We start from the raw sequence: 14695 nt of genomic DNA, 5'->3' as shown, positions 1-14695 counted from the left end.
CAGTTTTCTCCTGTTTTCAATCCAAATATCTAAAAATATCTTCAATCAAGATTCATACATGAAATCGCATTAGAAATTATGTCTTGCTTTCGGAAAAGAAAAACACCTCAAAATTAAGTGATTTGTTTGTTTAGAATTATTTGCCAAGATAACTAATCATAATGAGATATAATCTCGAACCAAAGTTTTAAGCATCACTAAATTTTCTCATGTCATTTTTCTTGTCTGTTCTTGATTTGAGATGTTTTTAGATATTTGGACTGGAAACGAGACGAAATTACTATTCAATTCAATTCAATTCAGCTTTATTTGTATAGCGCTTTTACAATGTAGATTGTGTCAAAGCAGCTTCACATAAATGGTCATAGTAACTGGAACAGTGTGGTTCAGTAACTGGAACAGTGTAGTTCAGTTTTTAGTGTTTAAGTTCAGTTCAGTTTAGCTCAGTTCAGTGTGATTTAATCATTACTGAGAGTTCAAACACTGAAGAGCAAATTCATCGATGCGTAGCTCTACCAATCCTGAACCATGCGAGGCAGTGGCGACAGCGGAGAGGGAAAAAAAACTTCACCTGATGGGAGTGAAGAAAAAAAACCTTGAGAGAACCAGACTCAGTTGGGCACGACCATTTTAATTTCTCTGCTGGCCAAAAGTCTTGTGCAGAACTTCATTCGTCGTGGTTTCGTCGTGGTTTAGGCTGGAAAATGGAAATTACTAGGTAAGACAAGCTTTTTTGCAGTGTAGCTATACATGACGACAGATAGAAAAATGAATTGTCCAAAAAAGGCGAGTTAAAAAAAAAACGTGTATAGTCTTGCAATGCAAAGTGCAAAGTAACTATACCACCGCTGCTTTACTCCTGTTGTTAACCCTTTCACTGTTGAGTTTAAAAGATTCTATCTGGCCCCGGGAGTGAGTTTTGTTAGGCGATCATTATTTTAGGACGTTCACCCTTCATGTTTCCATGGTGACACGTCATATTTGTCACATGACACACCGCAACCACAATAGCACTATATGACGATGAGATGTATCCCTTTTATTATGCTTTTCCGTTTTAATACAAAATATTCACGCGCTTGCTCATCATGTCATTTACAACCTGATATTCAAATTCACAAAAATGTGTGAGTATTTTTTTGTTGTTTAAAAGACGCATAAAGGATCTTGATCGTGATCTATAACGTGAGATGGACATTAGGGTTGGGCTGATAGACGATACCATCGTCCATCGCCGATGGCCAATAGACAACGCCATGCTGAGCCGGCATCGCCGATCCTCCGCCCGCCCCCGTCGCAAACCCTCTCGGAAGTTCCGGGAGTCTCTATGCATTTGCGGGACTCATAATGCACGCCAACGAGTGATAATCTCCCGGAAATCGTGCGTCTCCCTTTCAGTCCTCAAATAAGTCACGCACCCTTCTCACCCCCGGATCCCTCCTCACTCCCGCTTTTCACGTGATGACAATGCCATCGTCCATCGCGATGTTTTACATTAGACATCGTACAATGCTAAATTGGTCGACATCGGCCAGCCCTAATGGGCATTGCATGGTCGCGCGCATGCCTCATTCAGAAAATCAGAACACGCAGGATTCAGCATGTAAATTCTACAGTTACTCCCCAAATGCATGCAAGCAAGTGGCTGCACAGCTGGAAGAAGAATAGACTGAACTTTATTGTTAGTACTTTAACTGCGTGTATCTGATATGAATTAAACACATCAGCAAATTATATTTGAATGGATTGTTAGACTTCCATAGCCTTTCTTGTGTGTTTTACAAACTCTAAATGTATTGTTTTACTTGTGTGGATTTGCATGTCTAAAACATAAAATAAGCATTGGGTGGTTAAATCACTGCATAATTGTGATGATATGGCACATCTTTCTCGTGCTCAGCACTAGCCAATGCACTAAAGCTTAGTTTGAATGTTTCACGTCATGCTTGTCAAGCTGGATGAAGAGTAAACATCAGCAGCACCAGGGACATTACGCTCCTCACTTCAAAACAGAACAAAAGTAGAATTCTGTAGTGATAAACCCTGCTGTTGCTCGCTTAATCGCCATGTATTTTTTTCTTTAGTGTTACCTCCGCTTGTTTTTTTGCTCTGTCCTGTCTTTGAGGCGCCATCAGTGAGAGAGAGGCAAAGTGTGTTCACTCGGCTCCACTCTCGACAAAATATATATATATTTTTTTAAAATAATACTTAAGTATCTCCCCGTTGCGCGACACGACAAATGGATTATGACATTTTTTGCCAACGCTTTTAGTAATCAATTTGAATCGATTTAATCGATTCGTTGTTGCAGCCCTAAAAAGATTTGTTCATCTTGATGTCAGTAAAATGATCTGAACTTTCCATCACTATTCCAGAGCTGAAATTCAGGTATGAATTTTTTTTTTTTCTGACACGGGCTGTAAGTGTTTGGCCAATCACAACAGTCTGCGGTATGATCGGACCAATCAGCAGAGTAAAATCTCTGAAAGTTGGGGTTAAGAGAGACCAGGAGATTCCCAAACCAACCATTTTAAACACTGTGAGAAAAGAGTTTCTAAGCGTATAATAAGAAAATGATAATGTTTTTTTGATGCTGCATGGATGTGAATCTATTATTGGAGATCTCCAAAACCAAATTAGGAACCTTTAATAGTGTACTTTAAACAGATTATGTTTCATTTTTCTTAAATCACTTCCACATAATTTGACCAAGAGGAAGCAGTTAAACTTTCAGATTCCTGTTTTTAGAGCAACATCAGTCAACAAGCGAAATTAGCCACTTTATCCATGAAAGCGCATCCTGTCTGTAAGAGTAGCCGACGTTCAGGATATTTAAGCTATTATCAGGGTTATCGCTTGCGGAGACCCTCGCTGTTGTATGGATTGTGTTTCTGTGTCATGTAACCAGGCTCTTAGCATGTAAAGAAAGGTGAGCGCTATCGACTTTCTGACCTCCTGATGGGATCTTATAGACATTAGCACTATAATCTGTAGAAACTGGAGGAGCAATGTCAATTTAGAGGTCAAGAAGCATGTTTTCAGGACATTAATAAAGCATTTGTTTGTGAAATAATGGAAGTCAATGGGATGTGATGGTGTATTGCAGATATTAAAAGCATAATGAAAATTAATCACAAACAGTGCTGAAAAGTATTCATCATCACGTTTTCAGCAGATGAAATCACAGTTGGCCTCAATCCCAATTCAATTTTTTGTGTACCATTACCCCTTCCCCTTGGCCTTTGAAACAAACCGTGAAGAGGAAGGGCTTTAAATTTACCTCTAAGAAATGGGACACCACTACAACACCCACACACATCATCATATGTTGTCACAAGCTCATAAAATCGACGATGGCGACTAAAGCATGATGGTAAAACACGAACGGCGTTACCATTGTATTAAAGCATACGTTTGTTTGTTGTAAAAATAAGAAATAATGGCAAAAAAAATCTATTTGCACAAATTTTGCAGCCATGTTGCCGTTGTATCTGGTGTATTCTGGGAAATTTTTGCACTCCTTGGTTTTGAATGTGGTTCTTGAAAATCTCAGTTTCAAGTGCTATCTAGTCCTTCCCCTTAACCATACACATTCAAGCTAAAGAGAATTGGGACACCCCTACCCCTTCACGTGAACGTGCTAAACGAGGGATAGAGGTAAGGGAAGGGCTAAGGGGTAGAATTGGGATTGGGGCTTGTTCAGCTGGACAAAGTAAAAGATTTATTATTAGCTTTATTATTCTGAACTTGGTTTGTCTGTGCACGTGTGGTGATAAGGTGCTGTAATAAATGCACGTTTGGGTTATCATGGTGAAAATAATTTGATTGTGAACAGAAGTCAGCACTCCTGAGGAACGGTTTGTTATCTAGATTACAAGGTTACAAAATTTCACAGCTAAGAATGAAAACATTTTGTGATTTGATTCTGCTGATTTTGATTTAGGCAGTTATGAACTTACTATTAGAAAAAAAGGTTTATTTTAACACTCAATTGGGATGTTTAGTAAATTAATATAAACTACAACTGAAAATGCTTAATTATTTATGGTGTTTGTATAGTTTTCTTTTTAAAGAATATTTAAATAAAATGTTAATATTATTGTATTAATGCTCATTTAAAAAATAGTAGTATTTTGTCATTTTTATTTTGAGTTTTTATGAGTTATATTTTTTTATGATTAGTTTAAATATCAATTAGAATTAGGCCTGGGCCTCTAAAACAATATCATATCGAATCGCAATAAATTTTATGACGATATCGAAAAAAACATGATGTAAGGGTCAGACAGCATCAGCAAAATGTTGGCTTGTGCCTAAACCATTCGGAAACTGAATACCGTATATGCGACCTTAGGTTCATGGTCACCTGTTTGTTGCACAATTAGCAAATTGTCTTGTTCGTATTAGAGATCTGCGCGCTGTCTATATGAACAAACACACACGCACACACAAATAGACAGCACCACCACCTTATTACTTCTTTACCTTACTACCTAAGGAGTAAAATTACCTTATTACTCCTTATTACAAATCACTTATTAATAAAGTATTCCCGCACCACAAGAAATCTGGTCGGGTCTCGCGGGATTGCAGACCACTAGTTCGTATTTACCATGTCTCCCTTCTCTGCCAAAATACTGCCAAACTGCAGAGGTTGTGTTCTCCTCCACACCGTCTCGTGATGACAATCACGCATACGCATATTTAATATAATTTAATATTCAATACTTGTCTCCTATATAAGTGCACTGTTTTTATGACGGTATAACGGTATTAAAACTGATACCATTGCTATTTTTAGATCCTGCGGTATACCATATTACAGTATTACTGCCCAAGCCTACTAATTACCATGAATCAGCCAATCACACAGCAGATATATGTAACAACAGGAATCTATAAAGCCTGGTTTATACTTCTGCGTCGAGTGATCGCCATGACCCACGGCGCAAACCTTGCGCGTTGTCGTGCATTTATACTTCTGTGTGCTGTTTGTGTTGCTCTGCAATAGCACTTCCAAAACACTAGCTGGCAGAAGGTTTTTATGTTCCTCTGTGTCCAGTTTCTATGCTGGTGTTTTGTTCTTTTCTGAACGCGACCTTAATTTAGAAGTATCTCAAACTTGCTCATTTTGAAGCGGGAACTGCAATAAATTTAATCATATGGCAAATACAAAACAAAACTTTCCATCTAGAGCTACTTCACAAGACTCGACTCTTGTAAACATTCGCTCCAACGGGTTCGTGTGGTTCTCGATCCCTCCCACACTCGTCAGCGCTACCAAGCCGACCAATCATAGAGCTTGTGCTGCGTGTCATTGCGGCGTGTAGTTATTTTTTTTGAGAGGTCAGCGTCGGCGAAGGCCACAGTAAGGGCTTTGCGACCACACACAGGTTGTGCCAGAGCATACGTGTGCTGTTGACGCAAAGGTATAAGCTTAAATTGCGTTGATATTGAAGATTCATCGAATTTTTGGTTGCTGAAAATGAAAACTGCGTCACCGCATGCTCGTTTCAGTTTCTCGCCAGCAGTTCTTTTTCCTGACAGCAGTTTTCGCCTTCAGTCATGGTTGGGATACTCTTTTAATAGTGGAAGCATTAACAACTTATATCAAAATATATATTGTTCAGTATAGAAAATAATTATAGAGATTGCATTTTTGCCATATCACCCAGCTCTAATTAGAATATTTATTGTTGATTTTAGCTTATTAAAAAAAAAAGAAAAATATTTGTTCATTATAATGTATTTAGAGCTAGTAATTTATTTAGTATATATTTTTACATTTATATTGTTTTTTTCAATATTTTGTTTATATGCTATTTTTTGTCAATAATTTAATTACTTCACAGTAGCTTATATGTTTAGTTTATTTACATACTGAAAAGTCATCAGAATTACTTTCATTGTTTTGTACTAATGTTTTATTAGGTCATTGTTTTTTTCTTAATATATAAAAAGCAGTTAGTATTTACAAAAGTTTATATGTATTTAAGTATGAAATTTATATCTCCAGAAAATGTGTATTTTTGTTGTATATGTGGATCATGTTCCACCACAAATCAGACAAAAATCTCATCATCTAATCATGTTGTGTCGTGTGCGTATTTTACTGTGGATAATATAGGCTGTAGATTGAAACTTTACCCCCCTTGAGTGAAGGCAAACAAGCCTAAATCAGATTCTGTTTCACAGCACAATTAGTTTTACCTTGTTTATTGGCTGATAATCAGGTTGTCTGACCTTGACTACAGGCCTTAATGAACAGCTCTTAGTGTGTAAAACATGTTACTTGAGTGTGTTTGAGTGAGGGGCGACACGTCTTGGGTTTCACACTGTTTCTGATATTTGCCACGATGGAGGCAGAGTTCCAGGAAAAAGAGAAGCTGATTCTTAAGAAACTTTGAGCTATTATCTGAACACCAGCACAGAAAGTTGTCTCTAAACTGGAGTAGATATAATAATTCAATAATTCAATATATCGTGATAATGAACATGCACAATATTGATACTGTGGGTGCTTCAGAATGCAGTGAATAATTAAGCATTATTTAAACTTGTAGAGTGCTTTTCAAGAATATTTATAATCAGGTTAAAGAGTGCTTTCACACCTAGACATTTGTTTCAGAACCTGCTGTGTTTGCCCACTTAGCTTGGTTCGTTTGGGCATAAGTGAATCCCACAATCAATATTATTGATCTAAACTTAGATGTTATATTAATATTAATTGATATTAAATAATACTGTACACTGCCTGACAAAAATCTTGTCGCCTATCGAAGTTTTAGTAACAGCAAATAATCACTTGACTTCTAGTTGATCATTTGGTATCATAAGTGGCTTAAATAAAAGGCAAAGGCCTCTAGATTACATTTATTTTACCAAAATAAAACATGATCATGCCTTGATTTTTCATTATTTAATTATGAAAGTAAGCTCTGACTTTGCTTAGACAAAAGTCTTGTCACTTAACAGAAATAATGAACTGTATAGAATATAAAGTCATGGTGCATTTCATGACTGCAAACAGAATGAATATTGTGTATGAATCCCATGAGCTTGGAGGACTGCATCCATACATCTCTGCAATGACTCAAATCACTTATTAGTAAAGTCATCTGGGATGGCAAAGAAAGCATTGCACCACTCCCATAGTTCATCAAGACTCTTTGGATTCATCTTCAATGCCTCCTCTTTCATCTTCACCCCAGACATGCTCAATAATGTTCATATTCGGTGACTGGGCTGGCCAATCCTGGAGCACCTTGACCTTCTTTGCTTTCAGGAACTTTGATGTGGAGGCGGAAGTATGAGAAGGAGTGCTGTCCTGCTGAAGAATTTGCCCTCTCCTGTGGTTTGTAATGTAATGGGCAGCACAGATTCCTCAGGCTGTTGATGTTGCCATCCACTCTGCAGATCTCTTGCACGCCCCCATACTCAATGTAACCCCAAACCATGATTTTTCCTTCACCAAACTTGACTGATTTCTGTGAGAATTTTGGGTCCAGGTGTTTCAATAGGTCTTGTGCAGTATTTGTGATGATTGGAATGCAGTTCAACAGATGATTCATCAGAAAAATCTAGTTCTGACACTTTTCCAAATGATCAACTAGAAGTCAAGTTATTATTTGTTGCTCTTATAACTGGCAGACTTTTGTCAGGTAGTGTATACCCTGAAGTGTAAACTTCAGCAATTAATTGCAACAAGAAAATTTGATACAATCATACAGAAAGGCTAAATGAGAACATGAGAGTGTGCACAGGATGCTTTTTAATTGAAATCAGCAAGTCGTGTTTTAAAGAAGAAGAAAAGAGGGGCTTTTGTTTGGTTCTGGCTTCTGGGATGGTTTTGAGATTACAGGAGCTTCATTATCAGGATCACGAGTGATTTCAGTCACCTGAGCAGCTCTTCATCCCTCATGTTTTATTCAGAAACAGAGCGAATGGAAAATCTGCTGCAGGAACCCGAGAGAACAAGAGTGTCTGTGCTTCCTCCAGCAGTGCAGAAACACTGAGAGATTCGACATGGATTATTTACAACGCCGACATTAGACATTGTTGATGGGATGCTGGACACTTTATTCAGCCTATTATTTAAGTTTTTATCTTAAGTGGCCATTCTCTCCGCTGATTGAGTCATTTGAATAAAGTAAATTTCATCCTAACAAATAACAATGGATTGTCCATGTCTTAAACTAGTCTTGTAATGGGATGCGCATGCAAAAGTAACTATTTTTAGTAATCAATTAGTGTGGTGTGTAATTAACCTGTTTGAATTTTAGTAGAAATTAGTATATATCTTAGTTTGTGGGCTTTTCCTAGTATAAACTCTGGTATGATTTTGCTTAAAACTCTGACCATTTGAAGTAATTTAGTTCCATATTATGTAATTAACTCAATAAAATCCTACTTAATTAAAATTGGTTAACGCCCCTTTAAATGATTTTGATTCAGTGGCACACTTTATTCAGTAATATAATTTATTTCATCTTAATAAGTGGTCATTCTCTGGGCTGATTGAGTCATTTGAATGAAGTAAATTGCATCCTAACAATTAAAAAAGCTTGTCCTTGTCTTTAGCTTGTCTTGTAATGGGATGTGTATGCAAAAGTGACCATTTTTATTAACCAATTGGCGTGGTGTGTAATTAACCTATTTGAATTTCAGTATGTTAATCAATATATATTATATCTTAATTTGTGGGATTTTCTCAGTAGAAATTCTGGTATGATTTTGCTTAAAACTCTGACCATTTGAAGTAATCTAGTCACATTTTATCTAATTAATTCATTAAAGCCCTATTTAATTAAAATCGGTTAACCTGCTTTTAAATTATTTAGATTCAATGGCTTTTTTCAGTAAAAATGCCAATATGCATGAAATTGTGATAATTGGAGGAATTAGAGGGAGAGTTCACTCGAGTCATCGTTTACTCATCTTGCTTGTGTTAATTTTCTATGCCTTTTTTCTATTTTACTTTGCAAAAGGTGGATTTTTTTTGTTTTTTATGTATGTTCTGCCAACACTCATATTTATAATTGAAGTGAATAACAACAAAGGATTAGGCTGATAAAAAGAAAGAATGTTCCCATCGACATTGATGTTTTGGGCTAGGTGATTATTTAAAGGCAATTATCATGCGCATTTTGTCGGAAAAGACAGTTCTAGTAAATCTCCAGCACATATTTTTAGATGTTATGTGATTTATTACAAACTAGTGTTGTCACAATACCAAAATTTTGACTTCGGTAAAATATTATCTAGTGTTTGTTGTCAGCTGAAACAGAGAAGAATGATTTAATAAAGTAATTGGCTACAATTGAGGTGAAATTGCAGCTCACAAAATTGCACCTTTGTTTAAAATTTTTTTTTTTATAAATTACAGACAGGAGTGCACATATCCACAGCCATATCACCCTGCAGCCCAAGACCAGTTACTCACTGAAGCTAAGCAGGGCTGAGCCTGGTCAGTACCTGGATAGGAGACCTGATGTGAAAACTAGGTTGCTCTTGGAAGTAGTGTTAGTAAGGCCAGCAGGGGGTGCTCAACCTGAGTCCTAATGCTCCAGTAAAAGTGAAGGGGACACCATACTGTCAGTAGACGCCATCTTTCGGATGAGATGTTAAACCGAGGTCCTGACTTTCTAGGGTCATGAAAATGCCATAAAGAGTAGGGGTGTAACCCTGGTGTCCAGGCCAAACTCTCTCTATTGGCCCATCATGGCCTCCCAATCATCTCCATCCACCAACTTAGCTCTATCAGTCTCTCCACTCCCTCTATTGACCTTATTCTCCGCAGACGAGTGGGCGCTGCCATTTGAATCTTTTTGGCACGAGACTTCCGGTCTCATTCACTTCCATTCATTTTTAGACATTAAAAACTGCTCGTTTCGCTGTTTGATGTTGCAAACTGATATTTCCTTGTCATATTATTATACTTGGTCTGTATAGTCATGCAAATATTTGTTTGTAGAGCAAGTAGTTTGACCATTTTCTGCCGTTTATTATTCCTTGTCATTTCTCCCATAGGCGACTGAAACGGAAGTTCTAAGACAATCGCGAAAACAGGCGCACTTCCGCATTTTAGAATAAGGTCAATAGCTGGAGTGTGGTGAGCGCATTGGCGCAGTTGTCCTGTGGCTGCCATCACATCATCCAAGTAGATACTGCACACTGGTTGTGGTGTGGAGAGACCCCCCTCATGATTGTGAAGCACTTTGGGTGTATAGCCATACAAGATAAATGCACTATATGAATTTACATTACATTGCATAACTTTTTTGGTCAGGTTCTCAATAAACCCGGAGATGCTGCTTGCATATTTGTACATGTTTGACATATATTTTTATTTGCCATTTTAATCTTTAAAATGGAACTATTCACTATTCATGACCATTATATGAACAAGCACATGCAGGATTCTCTATATTGGAACAGCAGGATGAGCAAACAATCCCTTAATTAAACTTTTGGCTGAACCATCACTTTAATTGGATCTAATAAAACTAGTTAATCCGGAACTTGTTGGTTTGAATGATAAGAATGATGAAATAAAATGACGCTGCTGTTTAAATCATACATTTATTTTTTACTTCCTTGTAGTGAGTTCATGATCTCATTTCATTTGTGCTTAGTCACTGACCTACATTACTCCACAGTCCTCTCATGCTTTTTCTTTTTTTTTGGTTAACTTTTCCTTGATACTTTGAAGAGTTGGTCTGTAAAAATAAATCAGTCTTCTGCTTTGAACTTTACACAATTACTTTCTCCTCAACTTTATGTGTTTACACTTTGTTTGCACTGAGCTGAACGCAAAGCCAAGCGCCAATTTTTCTGCCCTTCTGTTTGTTTTGTAGGAGTTGTTGGGTTTGTTTTGCCACAGATGAGGATGACCGTACAGCTGAGTGGGTGCGTCCGTGCCGCTGCCGTGGATCTACTAAATGGGTTCATCAGTCGTGTCTTCAGCGCTGGGTGGATGAGAAACAGAGGGGAAACAGCACCGCACGGGTCGCCTGCCCACAATGCAATGCCGAGTACCTCATTGTGTTCCCTAAGCTTGGTACGTCAAGTATAAGTGGGTCGATTGTGTCTTGTTTTTATATTCAATTCACTTTTAACACATTGTTTATATTAGTTTAACATAGTTACCTGCACTACTATTTAAATGTCAGTTGTGCGCACTAAAGCTGCACTTATTACGCGTCTCACGCCTTCAAACACCACCCTGAAGTCATTTATTAAATGAAGAAAAGATTCATGCAGTTTCACTTATTGCAGCAAATTCCGTTTTTACTGTTGATATTTGTCGCCAGTTAATCAGAAAGTGACTATTTTGTTCTCTTTGACTCGTTGGATGGAAATGCTGCTTTATTCACACGTCTTTCATGAGATAATCCAGTTTTGCGCATAAAGATAATTCACATTTTTGGATGGAAACATAACTATTGTTAAGCTGTGCTGCTGAATAATTTAGTGGTAACATGATGCTTAGTTTTTAGTAAAGACATTTTCAGTTTGACTAATCTAAAACGTCCTTACTGATTAAAAAAAAATCTTTTAAAAGATGTCATGCTCCTGATAGGAAAGCATTGTGAAAATAGTTTCATCTTTAATTAAAGACCAAAATGAAAGTGAAAATATTCCATGCGTCGCCCTGCCTTTGCTGGGAATATAACAAGAGCTTCACTTTCACATACCACACATCGCCATCAAAATTCTGGGCATTTGTGACATAGTTTTGACTTTGCCAGACTTTATCAGTCTTCATCAAATGCCACTGCAGTAGTTATGAATAGCTGTGCATGTACTTAGTAGGTCAACCCTGATTCCACAGAAATCCCTCTTTTGATATTGGCGATGAGGATTTGCTTGTGATTTCAGTAATCCGCTGCTCGTGAAGCGAAATGTCATTTTTCATCCTCCTGTTTCGTCCCTTATGTAAATTGGTCAGGTCGGAGAATATAACAGCATTAGTTTCCCTTCACGCTGTGCTAATAATCATCCTCGGGCTGCATCTCCTGAGGGCCGGCCTGTCGTCCTCCCTCTCTCTCCGCAGTCATGGGTTTATTCTGGGATACGGTTGTCAGGGTGACCGTTGCCAGCTGTGAAACTGCACCAATCATGCTCTCCGTTTAACTTTCAAACTTTTAGGAATGAGAGCGAGACAGAACGACGCGGACCGAAATGAATGTCACTGTGCATAAATATATGATGCTTTCCTGCACCGCTGCTCAGTCTGTTTAGCATTTTAGTTGGGTTGTGAGTTTGTATTCTGAATAATGCATCAACTGATAGAGACTTGGAAACAAAACCAAAGTCAGATTGTTTTAGTTTATTCCTTCAGGACATGTACATAAATCTAGAAATCACTTCTTGGTCTGATCTAAAGCCTATAAGCGGCATACTAAGTTGCAGATTTTCCCATTGAATAATGTTTTATGAATTAGATTTCTTCTATATAAAAGAGAAAACAATCCTATGGGGTAAAATTCTGACATGGGTTCAGATTCTGCCTTGACTTGTTTGGTTTAATCTAAGAAGAAAGAAACTGTAATGCCGAGTGATTGGTCTGGGTATTATTTTTGCTTTAAGTGAAAAAGGTTGTGGGTTCATATGCCAAACAAGCCCAGACTTATTCATTCATTCATTCATTGTATTTTCGACTTAGTCCCTTTATCTGGGGTCGCCACAGCGGAATTAACCACCAACTTATGCCTGGTTTATACTTCTACGTCAAGTGACCGGCGTAACTCACGGCGCAGGCAACGCACGCAGCTGTGCATTTATACTTCTGCGCGCTGTCTCTGTTGGTCTGCATTAACACTTCCGAAATGCTAGTTGGCAGTGAGGTGTAAATGTTCCTCTGTGTCGAGTTTCTTCGCTTCTGTTTTGGTTTTCCTGAACACTTCCTGGTTGTACAAGTCGCTCAAACTCGCTCATTTTGAGGCAGGAACCGGCGGACGTGCAACAACTTTAAATATGAGGTAAACACAGAACAAAACTTTCCGGAGCTCCTTCACGGGACTCCACACTTGTAAACAATCGCTCGCGCCATTCGTCCGGCTCCCGGTCCCGCCCAGACTCGTCAGCGCTACCAAGCCGACCAATCACAGAGCTTGCGCTACGCGTTGTTGCGACGTGTAGTTACATTTTTTGAGAGGTGCACGTCAGGCGAAGGGCTATGCGTCAGCGCCGTAGCATACGCCGGTGTTTGACGCAGAAGTATAAATCAGCCTTTAATCTGGGGTCACCACAGCGGAATTAACCACCAACTTATCCAGCATATGTTTTATGCAGCGGATGCCCTTCCAGCTGGAACCCATCTCTAGGAAAGCCCTGACTTATTTCACATGTTATTTATTCTAAGGGGGGAAAACCGTAATGCAATACGATTGGTCTAGGATATTACTTTTGCTTTGGGTGTAAGTGGTTGTGGGTTCATATCTCAAACGAGCCCTGACTTATTTCCTATGTGGTTTATTCTAGGGACATTAAACTGTGATGCAATATTATTGGTCTAGGGTATTATTTTTTGCTTTGGCTGCGAGAGGTTGTGGGTTCATATCCCAAACAAGCCCTGACTCATTTCAAATGTTGTTTATTCTAAGGGCATTAAACTGTGATGCAATATGATTGGTCCAGGCTTAGGGTATTATTTTTGCTTTGGGTGTGAGAGGTTGTGGGTTCATATCCAAACGTGCCCTGACTCATTTCCAATGTTGTTTATTCTAAAGGGAAAAACTGTATTGCAATATTATTGGTCTATGGTAGGGCTGCACGGTTAATCGGAACAAGATCGCAATCTCGATTCGACCCTACACATAATCTTTATTCAGCTTTTCTACGATTCAGCCAATTATATTTACAAGGTCAGGAGAGAAGTGTAAATGCGAGCGCACAAGTCTTCACAGCAACATGGACACCACCAAATGGCATTAAAAATGTCACATACTGTATTTATAAGGTATAATCATCCAAAAATGTCATTTCTTTCTTAATGTAATGGTGTATGCATGGCCGTGAAATCACACGTGAGCTGACGCACTGCTTGTGCGCACTGCTTGTTTACTACAATGATACCTACTTTAGTAAACAGAACCTGCATAGGCTATGAATAACAGGTAATAAAGTTGTGAATAATGTTAATTTTATTGCACAGATCGATCATTTGAGAGCCGCGCGGGAAGTATGATTTGCATGTGTGTGTGTGTGTGTGTTTTTTCTGACAGTGACGGCAGCAATGAGCCGCTCTCGGAACTGAAAGTGAAACCTGCTCTCACATCAATTAAATGATCTTTTCGCATTTTACAGTGATGATTACGGCAAGCATTTAATGTTTTTTTCTTTCATAGCAAACACAAAGTGTTGTGCATGAATATAAATATTTAACAGTGTCAGTATAACTACTCTAGCCTATATAATGGTGAATATAATGCAAGAGGGAATCTAAAAATGACAAATGTCTCGTTTTACCAGTGAAAAGATTATCTAATAATGTTCTCAATGACAAATTATAAGCATATGTGTCAAACATAAAAATCAAACTTTTGAATAATGAATAGTTTATTCTGTTGTCATCACTTCACTGTGAATTATCAAACAGGACATATTTAAAGTCTAGGCCCACCTTCCAAGTCTATACAAAATTTAGCATTTTAACCAACAGTAGAGCTACACATAGGCTTAATATTATTTT

General features: G+C 38.0%; 2 protein-coding genes across 5 annotated transcripts in view; both read left to right on the top strand.

Moving 5' to 3' along the window:
* Nucleotides 1-14695, top strand: part of kmo (kynurenine 3-monooxygenase) — a 177739-nt gene that overhangs the window by 59306 nt on the left and 103738 nt on the right. The gene's annotated exons all lie outside the window — the stretch shown is intronic.
* Nucleotides 1-14695, top strand: part of marchf5 (membrane-associated ring finger (C3HC4) 5) — a 42414-nt gene that overhangs the window by 11067 nt on the left and 16652 nt on the right. For 2 of the 4 annotated variants that reach the window (XR_015505229.1, NM_001082827.2), the window contains 1 exon segment: nt 10857-11059. The exons of the other annotated variants lie outside the window; for them this stretch is intronic. Coding sequence is in view for 1 of the 2 variants with exons in the window: in NM_001082827.2 (NP_001076296.1) it covers nt 10857-11059 (203 nt within the window). In the remaining variant the exon portion in view is untranslated. 4 annotated transcript variants of the gene reach the window in all.

Source organism: Danio rerio, chromosome 13, assembly GCF_052040795.2.
Source record: "Danio rerio strain M-AB ecotype USA chromosome 13, GRCz13ab, whole genome shotgun sequence".
Classification (NCBI taxonomy): Eukaryota; Metazoa; Chordata; class Actinopteri; order Cypriniformes; family Danionidae; genus Danio; species Danio rerio.
Note: the sequence above shows the minus strand (reverse complement) of the source record. Positions and strands in the feature narration are given on the sequence as shown.